The sequence below is a fragment of the Schistocerca piceifrons genome, chromosome 1 (genome assembly GCF_021461385.2).
Source record: "Schistocerca piceifrons isolate TAMUIC-IGC-003096 chromosome 1, iqSchPice1.1, whole genome shotgun sequence".
NCBI classification, from domain to species: Eukaryota; Metazoa; Arthropoda; class Insecta; order Orthoptera; family Acrididae; genus Schistocerca; species Schistocerca piceifrons.
The window spans coordinates 746,660,883-746,677,448 of NC_060138.1; the positions used below are offsets into that span (position 1 = coordinate 746,660,883).

Here is a 16,566-nt window from a genome sequence, read left to right on the forward strand (position 1 = left end):
ATGGCACTGATTTATTTTTATGTCTTAAGATTAACATACTGTTTGACATACATTTTGCTGCCTTCATAACATTCATAAATACAATTTTATGATGTTTACCATACTCAATAAAAACAATATCTCTGTTATATTTTAGTTCTTTGTGTAGCTGTCTTTTCCTAACCATATAGATTTTTATGCCTTTTAGAGATGCATTTTAATTTTCTTGATACTTCACTACAGCAGATTTTATGTGAGCAGATGTAACACGGGTATTGGAATTTCATTCCCCAGAGTTAAACACTTGTCAGCCTTTGTGCCGCTCTGTAATTTTATATTTTTTATCAAGAAAAATTTTCATTGCTTCAGCTTCTATCTTTATCAGAGATAAAGTTGAGACTCTTATGTCTCCAGAAAAATGTAATTCCATCAGATCAAGGATGTAGCTGTTTCCAGCTACTATAAATCATACCTATGGTTGATTTATATGAAACCAAAAGAAAACACACTAATATATCTAGGAGGCATTCTTCAAGCAATGCAGAACTTCAACATTTTCATTCCCTTAAAAAACCATGCAGGACAGTAGGCCCAACCCATAAGTACCTCATAGCAAAGTACAGCGCATGAGCCATAAATCTGATCAAATATTATACAGACCTCTTTCTGAACAACAAGCAATTTAAAAATTAGCTACATTACATTAAATTTCAGACTGTGGTAGCTAAGCTTTATCTTTGAAATATCCTTTCTTTCAGGAGTGCTTTCCACAAGGTATGCAGGAGAACTTCTGTGAAGTTTGGAAAGTAGGAGAAGAGATACTGGTAGAAGTAAAGCTGTGGGGGTGAGTTGTGCTTGGATAGCTCAGTTGGTACAGCACTTGACAGCGAAAGGCAAAGGTCCCAGATTCAATTCCCTGTCCAACACACAGTTATAATTAGCCAGGAAGTTTCATAACGGAATTTGAGTTTTGTTCATTTTTTCATTAAAATTCCATGTCTCACTGATATTAGTAATACTACACATTGACCATGTTTTATTGTTTCAGACACATCAGGAGCTTTATTTTGAAAACTCTGTATTTATTGTACTAAAACCATTACTAACGATTTTTAATCATCTGTTCATTATTTTCACTATTCGTTGAGTTGTTCAATTAATCTGTTCTAAATACAAAAACTCATCGACTTCTTCTCTAACTTAATGAGTAACATGTAATATTTTATATTTGATGAGTTGATAGTAGTTTTATTTCTTTCTAGTTAATTTTGAGGCTTACTTTCAAACTTTTTTTATCAACTTCTTCCACTGATTAATGAGATTGATCTGTACTAGAGGTAAATAGATGAATATTATGAGCTAAACAAAGGTAGTTCGGGTATGTTTGAATAAAATGTCTTACTTTTTTCAGTTCAGAGGTCTGAATACTTCCTCGCGACAGCTGAGAATAGTTTTCTTAAAATGGAATTTCCTTGCTTAGCCCGTCTTTTAATTTTGAGTTTCCTACTACCCTCATTAAGTCTAATGGTAACAGTAGTATTAACATACACACTATCCATTATGCTAACAGAGGGTGATAACAGCTTTGTTTATCAAGGAGTTTAATTTTACTTTAATTGATAGAGGTTTGAAATTCTTTGTTTTATATCAGCTGGAAGCTGACTGACCACTGTATCAAAATTTAAGAGTTCTTTGTGAACTCTAGGGTGGTAAAGTTCATACAGATATTATTTGTATGTCTTGTATTGTGGTTCTGATACAATCCAACCATAATTAATTCTTTATTACTAATTCAACTGTCAATAAGGCTGGTAAGTGAGCGTACGAATTCTTAGATCTATCAAGAGACCTCTGTAAAATGTAAAGTTCTCTGTTTACATAGTATTCTTTCTCCTTGCTTTGACTGAAGGAATATTTTCTTTATTTTAACTGCATTGTTTACAGCTCACCTTTGCTGAACGAATATGTTCAGCATTTGCCCAGAATATAATTCTGTAAGACAACATAGAGTGGATGTTTTCAAAATAACCCAGGATTCAGGTCTTCGAGAAAACATAATGAATGCTATGTTTAAGTGCAAACAAGCCACATTCAGTGTACTTATCAGTTTATGTATGTAAAGCCTTCATTGTATCTTGTTATCTGGCTGGATCCAAAGGAGTTGTACAAACACTGTTTAATTTAGTGTATTACCAGTAACGTAAATTTTCCCAGCTGGCATCTTGTTTTTATTTATTTAATATTGCATGATATGAGCCTTTATGAGTATAATACTTAAATTGTTTGCTGTAAACCGGTAGTACAAATGGTTAGCCATCATGTGGCCTGTGTTCAGAATGATTTACTCTATGGCCTTTTCTGCTATCAGCAGAAAAAATACAGTTTCTTTTATGTAGATTAAGAGCGGTCTCTCCCTCCCCCTATCTCTCCCCGCCCCTCCCCCCCCCCCCCCCCCTCTCTCCTGCATATTATCAAAAAACTTCAAACAAAATATAAATGTAAGATAATAAAGTTGATTAAAATAGCTTTCCTTCTCTCTTTCATCTTTGTCTATCCTTATCCTCCCTACATGGAGGTACCTCACATCTTGGTGTCTAAGTGACCTATTCTCACTATAAATAATATACCCCAACCTACACCTCTCCTCTTCTCCCTGAGTAAGGAAGTAATAATTCTGAAAGCTAGGATTTGTCATCAATTTTACGTGTCCTGTAGGACTAACTACATATTTCGTCTCCTGAAAGTAATTACTGACTAGCAGACCTATCTCACACAAAGTTAATATATCTTTAAAATTTTAGTACAGTTATTCAACATCTTACAGTTTTTGTATTACTTCCTAATTTCCACGTTTTGCTAACTATTTAAAAGATTAAAATGCCATAGGGAAACACTGCACAACAAGCATTTACATGGCTTACAGCTCTACGCTGTAAAAAGCAAAGATAACAACTAAATATATTCATATTATGCATGCAGGTTTCATTCCACAACAAGAATACAACACCACAGTTGTAGGAGGAGGGCCTTGGAAACTCGTAAGAGTTAAACATTATTTGGATCACAGCAACAAAGAAATGAGTCAACAGAATTTCAGATTGTCTCTGCATCTACCATCACCACAAAGTGATTGTACCTTGAACAGGTTTTATTTTAGCCCATACAACAGACAAGCAAGGTGAATGAAGACACTGAAATACCACAGTTCAGTGATGTGGAATACATACCACACACCCCCCTCCTCCAACTGCCTCTAGCCGGAAAACCTTTAAGTCTGTCAGACTGAAGATGATCTGGAGAGAGACAATATCGACTTCAGTCACCAACATATAGCAAACTACCTTGTCTGAGGGATTGTATGTCTGTGCCCCATAATTACTACAATTTCTAAACTAGTAAGCTAAACTCTACAATAATGAATATGAGCACAAGGCTGATTATATCTTGAGACCAATGTAACATAACTAGCACTGAAATGCTTAAAGCAGATAGTAGGTTATACATTACACAATGCTTGCAGATAAAATGAAGCCATATTCCTGCAGAACATTTTGTGACATCAAAAATTACTTGTTTCTGTTACGCCTAATGAATATTAAAGCATTTTTGTTATCTTGAGTGGAAAAAATCTTAATTAAGTAGGTAAAAAAGGTGCTATAAATATATAAAAATAAATGAATGCTTTCTACGTTTTGTCACTGACCTGTAGAATTACCGGTGCTTAATGGAGCACCTTTGTCTTCAGCTTTGTCCTCAGGATGAAACACAACAGTCCATCTGTCCAATCTGATTTCTTCAGCATCAATTACGTCTCTAAGAAGGTTCAAAGGATCTTCACCACCAGTATATCCTGGGCCCCACCGCAACACACGAGCCAAATCATTTCCTAGAATCACAGAACATATTCACAAACAGTTCTTAAGCATATCTCCAATTACATGACTTCATATCATTCAGATGAACTGCTTAGTAGTAAAGTCATATACTCTCACTGACATTGTGAGAAGTAATTTCCATTCTTTTTCCAATTCACCTTTAGACAAACATTTTTAAATTATTTTATTTAATTTTTTCACCACTGTCAACATTGTCATAATGAATAACTTACTTAATTTTAATGAAATACATGATATACTTACAAACTAAGAACATAAATAACTTAGTTTAGAAAAATCAGATTTCATAAACAAATCTAGTTAAAATTTAATAAGAAATGTACGAAAATAACAGCAAGTCTTGAATCAATACAGTGTGTGTGATCTCTCTGAAAATCTCTCTACTATGCTGCAATTTTCTTGGGGAGTTATAATCTAAGATGTTATTTAAGGCATGCTAAAGGCTGGAAACAATATAGTGTGTTTGAAATACATCCATTATACGATTGACAGACAGTTATATAAGGTATATTATTACACTACATTGTCTTGAAGAAAATTTCCTGCATTTTGAACTTTACATCATATTCCAATACAGTCTTAGCATATGTTAAATAAACTGAACTTACATTCCGCACATTTTTAACCCAAATACTAACTGTATTGTCCTGTCCAAACTAAGTTTATCAGCTTTGTGACACAGTATTTGTGAAGCCACATATCAAGTAGCTCATGTCAATTAATATTTTATTGGAAGCTATTGATGATGCTGTAAGTTCAGTGAAGCATTTCTGGGAATAAAGAAAAAAAGAAAGGTGTTTGCTCATGGCGGATTCCCTACAAAAACAAATTTAATTGTAGTGTTTTATGTACTTTAATGAACAATGCTGAAAGACACTGAAACAGGCTTGAGAGTTCATTTTGGATACATGCTACCTACTGACTATTGTAGAAGAAGCATTTCACATGGTAGGGTCTCAGTCTACATTAAAACCAATCTTGATTTATATTACTTAGTCATAGAACTTAGTGTGTGCCTCAAAAGCACATTTGAAGTAGCTGGTATGGTAACGCACACAGAATAAATGTAATTGTCTCAGTTTATTGAATTCCAAGCTCTGGTGAGATTGTATTCATAGAAAAAATTAATACTGTAACACCGTAATTGTCCAAATGTAATTAACATAAAATTACAGTTGTATTACGAAAATGATATTTGCTGCTCACTGTATAGCTGAGATGCTGAGTTGCAGATGGGCACAATATAAAGAGTCAGAAAGTGAGCATTCAGCCAACAAGGCCTTCGTTGGAAATATACAAAAAACACACACACATGTGCGTGCACAAACACAACTCACCCACACATGATCACAGTCTCTAGCTGCTGAGGCTGTTGTGGTCTCAGCAGCCAGAGACTGTGGTCATGTGAGTGTGAGTTGTGTTTGTGTGAATGTGTGTGTATGTTGTCTATTTCCAACAAAGGCCTTGTTGGCCGAAAGCTCACTTTCCGACTCTTTTTTTTAGGCCTATCTGCGTCTTAGCCTCTCCACTACAGGGTGACATAACAAAATGGACAGATAAAAAAAATTACTCACTAAGTGGCAGCAGAGGAACAAGCACACAAAAGGATTTAACTTTCACAAGCTTTGGGAGCCTATGGCTCCTTCTTCTGGTGGAAGAGTTGAAACGGAAGGAAGAAGGGTGAAGGAAAAGAATGGAGAGGTTTAGGGAAGACACTATATGGTGCATAGCAACTATCTTTTTAATAATATTGTTACATCCCATCCTGGATTTTCCACAGTTTAAATTACAATTGTACTTGATACTGACATAGATATAACAGCAAGGAGAAAAAAATATGATTTACATGGTAACACACTGAAGTCATTGTACCATTACTGTCTCAATGAAAAGCCAACCAACTTGAATGCATGTATTTATAATTAATTAGTAATGTACAAGGAGACTCTCTTGAATGTATTGTTGTAGAATTAGGAATATCCGCTCATGCAAGAGCTACGGTTTCAAACATAAAATTCAGCTATCATTACTACAGAAAGAGAAATGATGTATAGAATTCTGTGGGAATCCAATGCAAACAATATGATAAAGCAGTTAAAGGAAATAGCTTGGTTTCATAAGCACATCAGCAAAAGATTTTCATTGCCCCTTTCTTTTGAAACTCATAGCACGTAAAACAAAAACTGGCTCTGAGGCATACATAGACACACACGTCAAAAAAAGTTTTGCATCACCTTGGTTCCGAGAGTTCTGGAACCTGTACAGAAAATTGGAATAGAGATCAACATAAACATCATTTCCACCCTTTTTATTGCTCATGAAAACCACACATTGCATGTTGTCTAGATTGCAGTACACACCGGTACCTCAAATACCCAGTAAGTCCTCTTGCATTGATGCATGCCTGTATTTGTTGTGGCATACTGTCCACAAATTCATCAAGGTACTGTTGGTCCAGATTGTCCCACTCCTCAATGGTGATTCAGCATAGATACCTTAGAGTGGTTGGCGGGTCATGTTGACCATAAACAGCCCTTTTCAATCTATCCCAGGCATGTTTAATAGGGTTCATGTCTGGAGAACATGCTGGCCTCTCTAGTCGACTGATGTCATTATCCTGAAGGAAGACATTCACAAGATGGGCATGATGGGGGCGTGAATTGTCATCCATGAAGACGAATGCCTCGCCAATATGCTGCTGATGCGGTTGCACTATTGGTCGGGGGATGGCATTCACATATCGTACAGCCATTATGGTGCCTTCCATGACCACAAGCAGTGTACATTGGCCACACATAATGCAACCAAAACAGCATGGCTCCTTCACCCTGCTGCACTCATTGGACAGTGTGTCTAAGGCGTTCAGCCCGATGGGTTACCTCCAAACACGTCTCCGACGATTGTCCGGTTGAAGGTATATGCGACACTCATCGGTGAAGAGAACATGACGCCAATCCTTAGCAGTCCATTTGGCATGTTGTTGGGCCCATCTGTACCATGCTGCATGGTGTCGTGGTTGTACAGGTGGACCTCACCATGGATGTCCGGAGTGAAGTTGCGCATCATACAGCCTATTGCACACCGTTTGAGTCATAATGTGACATCCTGTGGGTGCACGAAATGCATTATTCAACATGGTGGCATTGCTGTCAGAGTTCCTCCGAGCCACAATCCGTAGGTAATGGTCATCCACTACAGTAGTAGCCCTTGGGTGGTCTGAGTGAGGCATGTCATCGACAGTTCCTGTCTCTCTGTATCTCCTCCATGTTCGAACAACATCGCTTTGGTTCACTCCAAGATGCCTGGACACTTCCCTTGTTGAGATCCCTTCCTAGCACACAGTAACAGTGTGGACATGATCGAACTCCGGTATTGACCATCTAGGCTTGGTTGAACTACAGACAACACAAGCTGTGCACCTCCTTCCGGGTGCAATGACTGGAACTGATCAGCTACTGGATCCCCTCTGTCTAATAGGCGCTGCTCATGCATGGTTGTTTACATCATTGGGCAGGTTTAGTGACATCTCTGAACCATCAAAGGGACTGTGTCTGTGATACAATATCCACAGTCAACGTCTATCAGGATTTCTGGGAACTGGGGTGATGCAAAACTTTTTTTTATGTGTGTATATTTGTTTGCAATGTTTACAGATCACCAAATAAAAGAAAATCATTTTGTGCGCTCCCCCCTACAGTACTCTTCTGCAATTTCAATAGATAGTGGAACATCCCATTTCTCAGATGCAGGCTTTAATCCCTTGTGGCATACCATTCATGCAATTATCAAGCCAACCATGGTCCAAATTGTCCAGTTTTTCAATGTTGATTTGACATAAGTTGCAGAGAGTACTTGGTCACTGTCATCATCCATAAACAGCACATTTCAATCAACCCCATACCACCTCTGATTGGGTGCATGTCTGGGGACCAGGTTGGCCTCTTCACTCTGTGATCCAGCATGCTGAAGGAACATGTTCATGAGAACAGCACAATGAGCATGTGAGTTATCATCCATCAAGATGAAATTGTCATCAAAATGTTGCTGATATGGGCTCATTGTTGGCTGCGTAATCTCGTCCCTGTATAAAAGAGCAGTGAGTGTGCCCTCAACAACCATAAGAGGTGTGCTGTGGCCCCATGTAATGCCAACCCAGAACATAACTCCACCATAACCTTATTTCACTTGTGGGACACAGTGTTGGAGGCATTCACTATAACTAGAATGTCTGTAAACACTTTCTCTGTGATTATCAGAGTACAAACAGATCCAAGTTTCATCTGTAAACAACATCCGATGCCAATCCTGGGGCATCATTTCCACATTTTTTGCTTATCTGTGATGGAGACCATCATGCTGTGGTGTATGAAGTGCTGCTCGCACTGGTCATCAGGAATGGACATTTGAATCATGTAATCATTTTGTGACAGATTGATGTTATACATGATATCCTGCAGCCTCTTCAAATGCTGAGCTCAGTTCTGGAGCACTCAACCCATTGTTCATTGTCCCTTTGGCTCAAAAGCTGTAAATATTGATCATCCTGTGCACCTGTCCAACATGGATACCCTGTATGATGTAAGTCTCTAACACTACCCGTCAATTGGAACCGTTTACAGCTCAGCAGTTATTGTAGAACACTAGTAGACATAGTAAATCCATCATTTGATGGTGGTGTATTTCAAAAACAGACTAAAAACTACAGAAATAACACCTCTGTATAAGAAGAGTGCCAAATGTGGAACTGTTAATTATAGGCCAATTTCATTTTTGTCAGGCTGTAGCAAAATTCAAGAAAAGAATGTTCCTTAGTAGATTAGCAGCTTTCTTAAATAAAGAAATGCTGATAAATGACCCAGCACATGAGTTCTGAGATGGAAAGTCAACCTTGTCAGCAATTTCTGCCTTTTTAAATGAAGCACTAACAGCAATGGATGATATATGTGTATCTGGTATGTTTCTCGATCATGACAGTCTCCTGTGTAAGTTAAGTAATTACGGAATTACAGGCCATTCTGAACCATAGTTCCAATTGTACCCCAATTATCACATGTTCCACACCAAGGAGGATCGCCTGTTTTGTGGGTTTATGGAATGAATAATTAATCTAATCTAATCTAAAATATTACCAAAATAAAATTCAGAGACAATTAAATTCAGTTAATATCTAATTATTACAGAAAATATATAAATTATATTTTAAAAATGAATTATGGAGACCCACAAAGATCTGATCTGGGACCAGTCCTATTTCCACCGCATGTAAATGATTTGACCAATACAATAAACAACAGAACCATAGTGCTCTTTGCACATGAGATTTATGTTCTAATTACGTCACAGACTAAGGAAATTCTTTGGGAAACTGCAACACCAGTGATGAAGAGTTCAGTGCTGAGATTCAGGACCATTTTTTTTAATGTTTCAAATGAGAGTAATACAAAATTTTTAGGCATGCATTCAGGGGGATCTAACTAAATACAATTACATATATCATTAGAATTTGCACTCAGAACACAAGCTCATTAGTGGTGACAGTGACAGTGTAGACCTCTTTTTAAAAGTTGGAAAATACTGCCTCTACCTTGTTTGTACAGTATGTATATGAAATAGTAATCTTTGCAAAAGCAGACATCTTAAAAAAAGAAAAGTATGTGTAAGTCAGTTTCAATGTTTGTTGGGTGGTGATTGTGTGCTATCAGGTGGTCAGCAAATGTTGAGTGTGAGCTATTGCTTTTCAGTGCTCTGAGGTGTTCTGTGTACCTGGTTCTGAAACTCCTGCATGTTTGGCCACATATACAGATTGACAGCAGTTGCAAGTAAGTTGGTATATACCGGACTGGCTGTATTTGTCAGTGTTGGTGGTATTTCTTCCAAGTCTGCTTTGTATTGTGTTGCTGGTTCTGTATGCTATGCTGAGTCCTTGTTTCTTTAGTATATTACCCACCCTGTGTGTGACTTTGTTGTTAGTATGTCATTATGTGCCATTTGTTGCTTACTGTCTGCTGATTTGTTGTGTGTTATGTTGTGTTTGTTTTGTGTGTGTTTCATGGTGATTGTAGTTTGTTTTTGTATTTTGTAGTTTATTTTGTCTACTCTCTTGGCATCATAGCCATTCTCCTGTGCAATTTGTTTTATTGTGTTCAGTTCTTGTGTGTAATCATGTTCGTTCATGGGTATTTTCTTCAGTCTGTGAAGTAAATATCTGAAGCTGGCTTCTTTGTCAGTAATGGGGTGACTGGATTAGTTATGAATAATGGTGCTGGTGATTGTGAGTTTTCTGTAGATTGTGAATTCATGTTTGTTGCTTCTTTTGTGTATGGTGAGATCTAAGATATTAAGTTTTTCATCTGTTTGTTTTTCAATGGTGAACTGTATTTGTGGGTGGATGGAGAATACGTTGTCATGATCTTCTTTTATGCGAGGCTGTGGTTCATCAGTTAAGCAATTTATGTCATCTACATATCTGTACCAATATATTATTTTGTACTGTTTTACTGTATGATTAAATGATGATGGCGTCCTCTTGGGTAAAATATTCTGGAGGTAAAATAGTCCCCCATTCGGATCTCTGGGTGGGGACCACTCAGGAGGAAGTCGTTATCAGGAGAAAGAAAACTGGCGTTCTACGGATCGGAGCGTGGAATGTCAGATCCCTTAACTGGGCACGTAGGTTAGAAAATTTAGAAAGGGATATGGATAGGTTAAAGTTAGATATAGTGGGAATTAGTGAAGTTCGGTGGCAGGAGGAACAAGACTTTTGGTCAGGTGAATACAGGGTTATAAATACAAACTCAAATAGGGGTAATGCAGGGGTAGGTTTAATAATGAATAAAAAAATAGGAGTGCTGGTAAGCTACTACGAACAGTATAGTGAATGCATTATTGTGGCCAAGGTAGACACGAAGCCCGTGCCTACTACAGTAGTACAAGTTTGTATGCCAACTAGCTCTGCAGATGATGAAGAAATTGATGAAATGTATGATGAGATAAAAGAAATTATTCAGGTAGTGAAGGGAGATGAAAATTTAATAGTCATGGGTGACTGGAATTAGAGAGTAGGAAAAGGGAGAGAAGGAAACATAGTAGGTGAATATGGATTGGGGGTAAGAAATGAAAGAGGAAGCCGCCTGGTAGAATTTTGCACAGAGCACAACTTAATCATAGCTAACACTTGGTTCAAGAACCATAAAAGAAGGTTGTATACATGGAAGGAGCCTGGAGATACTGACAGATTTCAGATGGATTACATAATGGTAAGACAGAGATTTAGGAACCAGGTTTTAAATTGTAAGACATTTCCAGGGGCAGATGTGGACTCTGACCACAATCTATTGGTTATGAACTGTAGATTAAAACTGAAGAAACTGCAAAAAGGTGGGAATTTAAGGAGATGGGACCTCGATAAACTGACTAAACCAGAGGTTGTACAGAGTTTCAGGGAGAGCATAAGGGAACAAATGGCAGGAATGGAAGAAAGAAATACAGTAGAAGAAGAAAGGGTAGCTTTGAGGGATGAAAGAGTGACGGCAGCAGAAGCTCAAGTAGGTAAAAAGACGAGGGCTAGTAGAAATCCTTGGGTAACAGAAGAAATATTGAATTTAATTGATGAAAGGAGAAAATATAAAAATGCAGTAAATGAAGCAGGCAAAAAGGAATACAAATGTCTCAAAAATGAGATTGACAGGAAGTGCAAAATGGTTAAGCAGGGATGGCTAGAAGACAAATGTAAGGATGTAGAGGCTTATCTCACTAGGGGCAAGATAGATATTGCCTACAGGAAAATTAAAGAGACCTTTGGAGAAAAGAGAGCCACTTGTATGAATATCAAGAGCTCATATGGAAACCCAGTTCTAAACAAAGAAGGGAAAGCAGAAAGGTGGAAGGAGTATATAGAGGGTCTATACAAGGGCGATGTACTTGAGGACAATATTATGGAAATGGAAGAGGATGTAGATGAAGATGAAATGGGAGATACGATACTGCGTGAAGAGTTTGACAGAGCACTGAAAGACCTGAGTCGAAACAAGGCCCCGGGAGTAGACAACATTCCATTAGAACTACTGATAGCCTTGGGAGAGCCAGTCCTGACAAAACTCAATCATCTGGTGGGCAAGATGTATGAGACACGCGAAATACGCTCAGACTTAAAAGAAGAATATAATAATTCAAATCCCAAAGAAAGCAGGTGCTGACAGATGTGAAAATTACAGAACTATCAGTTTAATAAGTGACAGCTGCAAAATACTAACACGAATTCTTTACAGACGAATGGAAAAACTGGTAGAAGCCGACCTCAGGGAAGATCAGTTTGGATTCCGTAGAAATGTTGGGACACGTGAGGCAATACTGACCTTATGACTCATCTTAGAAGAAAGATTAAGGAAAGGCAAACCTGCGTTTCTAGCATTTGTAGACTTAGAGAAAGCTTTTGACAATGTTGACTGGAATACTCCCTTTCAAATCCTAAGGGGGCAGGGGTAAAATACAGGGAGTGAAAGGCTATTTACAATTTGTACAGAAACCAGATTGCAGTTATAAGAATCGATGGACATGAAAGGGAAGCAGTGGTTGGGGAGGGAGTGAGACAAGGTTGTAGCCTCTCCCCGATGTTATTCAATCTTTATATTGAGCAAGCAGTAAAGGAAACGAAAGAAAAATTCGGTGTAGGTATTAAAATCCATGGAGAAGAAATAAAACCTTTGAGGTTTGCTGATGACATTGTCATTCTGTCAGGGACAGCAAAGGACTTGGAAGAGCAGTTGAACAGAATGGACAGTGTCTTGAAAGGTGGATATACGATGAACATCAACAGAAGCAAAACGAGGATAATGGAATGTAGTCAAATTAACTCGGGTGACGCTGAGGGAATTAGATTAGGAAATGAGACACTTAAAGTAGTAAAGGAGTTTTTCTATTTGGGGAGCAAAATAACTGATGATGGTCGAAGCAGAGAGGATATAAAATATAGACTGGCAATGGCAAGGAAAGGGTTTCTGAAGAAGAAAATTTTGTTAACATCGAGTGTAGGTTTAAGTGTCAGGAAGTCATTTCTGAAAGTATTTGTATAGAGTGTAGCCATGTGTGGAAGTGAAACATTGACAATAAATAGTTTGGACAAGAAGAGAATAGAAAGAATGCTGAAGATTAGATGGGTAGATCACATAACTAATGTGGAGGTATTGAATAGAATTGGGGAGAAGAGGAGTTTGTGGCACAACTTGACAAGAAGAGGGGACCGGTTGGTAGGACATGTTCTGAGGCATCAGGGGATCACAAATTTAGCGTTGGAGGGCAGCGTGGAGGGTAAAAATCGTAGAGGGAGACCAAGAGATGAATACACTAAGCAGATTCAGAAGGATAGGTTGCAGTAAGTACTGGGAGCTGAAGAAGCTTGCACAGGATAGAGTAGCATGAAGAGCTGCATCAAACCAGTTTCAGGACTGAAGGCCACAACAACAACAACTGTTTTGGTATTAACATTTTGCAAAGATTTGTTTTTCTATGTGATTGAGGAAAATGTCACAAAATCACAGAGTTAAGAACTGATCCAACAAACCGATTCCAAAGTAAGTTACAGAAAACCCTGTAAACATAGAAACAATTTTCACAGAAACACAGATTAAAAAAAAGATACCAAAAGATCCCAAGGCCCTCATCCAAAAATCATTGCCTAATGTTCACAAACCCAGAGTACCTATACATCCATTGATAAACTTTACCAAAGCACCAACATACTACTTAGCCAAACACATACACATTCTGCTACAGACAGTATACAAATACACTGAAAACAGAAGTCTTAAGAACTCAAGTAACTTAATAGAAAAAGTCAGAAATGAAAACATACCAAACACAGCAATACTGATTTCATTTGACATAATTTCCATTCACATACACATCCCAAATGAAGAAACTACGAACGTCATAGAAAGAATCCTCCAACTACAGGGAAACATGCCCACAACAAACATACAAGAAAAATCATCCTCAGGCTCATCACAGAGCAAAACTACTTCACATTCAACAACAGATTTTACTCTCTACAAGATGGACTACCCATGGGATCCCCAGTCAGTGGCCTCCTAGCTGACATTTTCCTCAAACAGATAGAAAAACAAATCTTTGACAAAGTAGTAATACCAAAACAGTATAAAATAATAATATTGGTACAGATATGTAGAAGACATAATTTGCTTAATTGATGAACCACAGCCTCGCATAAAAGGAGGTCACGACAACGTAAACTCCATCCACCCACAAATATAGTTCACCACTGAAACATAAACAGCTGAAAAACTTAATTTTTTAGATCTCACCATGCACAAAAGAAACAACAGACACGAATTCACAATCTACAGAAAACCCACAATCACCAGCACCATTATTCATAACCAATCCAATCACCCCATAACACACAAAGAAGCCAGCTTCAAATATTTACTACACAGACTGAACAAAATACCCATGAACAAACATGATTACACACAAGGACTGAACACAATAGAACAAACTGCACAGAAGAATGGATATGATGCAAAGAGTGTAGAGAAAAGAAACCACAAAATATCAAAACAAACAACACATAACCATGAAACACATACACACAAACAAACACAACACACAACAAATCAGCAGACAGTAAGCAACAAATGGCACATGATGACAAAAACACACATGGTGGGTAATACACTATAGAAACAAGGACTCAACATCGCATACAGAACCAACAACACAATACAAAGCAGACTTGGGAGAAATACCACCAACACTGACAAATACAGCCAGTCCGGTACATACCAACTTACTTGCAACTGCTGTCAATCTGTATATGTGGGCCAAACATGCAGGAATTTCAGAACCAGGTACACAGAACACCTCAGAGCACTGAAAAGCAATAGCTCACACTCAACATTTGCAGACCACCTGATAGCACACAATTACCACCCAACAAACATTGAAACTGATTTACAATTGCTTAAAACTAATAGCAGCTAATACCAAAAATTAACAATAGAATAAAACTATATCATCAAAAAATCCATAGCCCCCAAGGAAAGAGAGTACTCAATGAATACATATCACTGTGCAGTAAAACCCTCTTCGCCACAATAGAAGAACTATATAAATAACACCCACACCACCAAAACTACTCATGGGGGGGGGGGGGGGGAATTCATTCTCTCTCTCTCTCTCTCTCTCTCTCTCTCTCTCTCTCTCTCTCTGCCCCAGTCCTGAACACACACACACACACACACACACACACACACACACACACACACACACACACACACACGAACCAAACACCACAGTTGCCAAATACACTTGAAATTGAAACTCATGCCCCTCACCCAACCAAACGGGCTATGAAGCAAATGAATATTACACAGCTACAACAACATGTAATGGCAGTGAAAACTCTGCCTACGTTTTGAAAAATTGGAGAAAGTGCAGTGTCAAGCGACCATAGGTCACGAAATCTGACTTGTTCACTTCAGCAACAACATATGAGAAAGCATCACAATATCAAAACCATAAGTTACTCATGAAAAACGTGATATGTACTCACTTCTGTTCGTAAATGCATAATAAACAGAAAAATCAAAATTATGTTTTGCTGTTTGCAGATGAGAAGTTTTAGATTGTGTAGCAGAATAGCTACCAAAATAAATGTCCAGTAGTATCATATAAGGTATGTAAACTAATGCATACATCTATTCTTTTTGCCAATTAACTATAAATAGAACTTTGACATAATGTTATAAACTACACATAGTGCATAATATTTTACAACAATTATTCATTCACAATTATATATATTATGTACCAAAAGTTTCATTAAATGTTAATGTGTAACAACAATTTCACAGTTAGAAAATAAAAATAATCCACTGAAGACAGCACTAAATGTGCTGAAACTTGTCTGGGTGAAACAAAACAGAAAAACAGTGTCTTGCATAAGGCTGAATTTCTCTTCCCATTTTGTAGCAAGCACGTACATAACAAAAGAACTGCAACACCACAAGATGGGTACGAGAAAGATTTGAACACAGCTTGCCCGCATGGCTTGAGCACCGTCACTACTTAACCACAACATAGTTGCTGATTTAGGATGCTCTATATTGCACTTCTTGTTCTTCGACCATTCACTGTTTCTACTGTGATTTTTTTCACAGCTTAGTACAACTTCTTAGATGCTTGATCTGTGTTCAGCTTTTGATGGGCCATCCACTGAGCCATCTTACCACTTCAGCTACTCAAAAATATCAAAGACAATGATGTTTCCAATAGATAAACAATGCCAAAAGAGTCTGACAAAAGAAAAAAATGATCAAAATTTTTCCAAAAGCTTTCTTAGGAAATAACAAATATTATGGTGTCAAGTCAAATGAAGAGGACTTCAGCACCGCGACTGAATGGCGACACCCAGTTGAATAGTGCCTTCAAGACTAGTGACTTGGATAGAAGCGTTAACGCTTGTTACTTCACTTGTATGCTCTGTGTGACACAGACTTGGGAACTCTTACACTGAGGAGATGGCTTATTTTGTATGATGCCCTTTGCTTTTGACATTTCTGTGTAATTGTCAAAGTTAAGTATTGTCATTTACTTTTTTGTAATAAAACTCATTAAATGAATTTGTTTGAATGTTTGTCTAGCGAGCAGGCTTCCTAAATCCCACATATTTGAC

General features: G+C 37.7%; 1 protein-coding gene across 8 annotated transcripts in view; it reads right to left on the reverse strand.

Moving 5' to 3' along the window:
• The window catches only part of LOC124711801 (diacylglycerol kinase theta), a 712,647-nt gene that overhangs the window by 98,322 nt on the left and 597,759 nt on the right, over positions 1 to 16,566 (reverse strand). For 5 of the 8 annotated variants that reach the window (XM_047242070.1, XM_047242035.1, XM_047242063.1 and 2 more), the window contains 2 exons: positions 3,683 to 3,865; positions 3,207 to 3,272 (listed from right to left, as the gene is read on the reverse strand). In XM_047242070.1, the coding sequence (XP_047098026.1) occupies positions 3,207 to 3,272; positions 3,683 to 3,865 (249 nt within the window). The remainder of the gene's footprint in view (positions 1 to 3,206; positions 3,273 to 3,682; positions 3,866 to 16,566) is intronic. The other 3 variants (XM_047242051.1, XM_047242077.1, XM_047242059.1) reach the window with 1 other exon arrangement.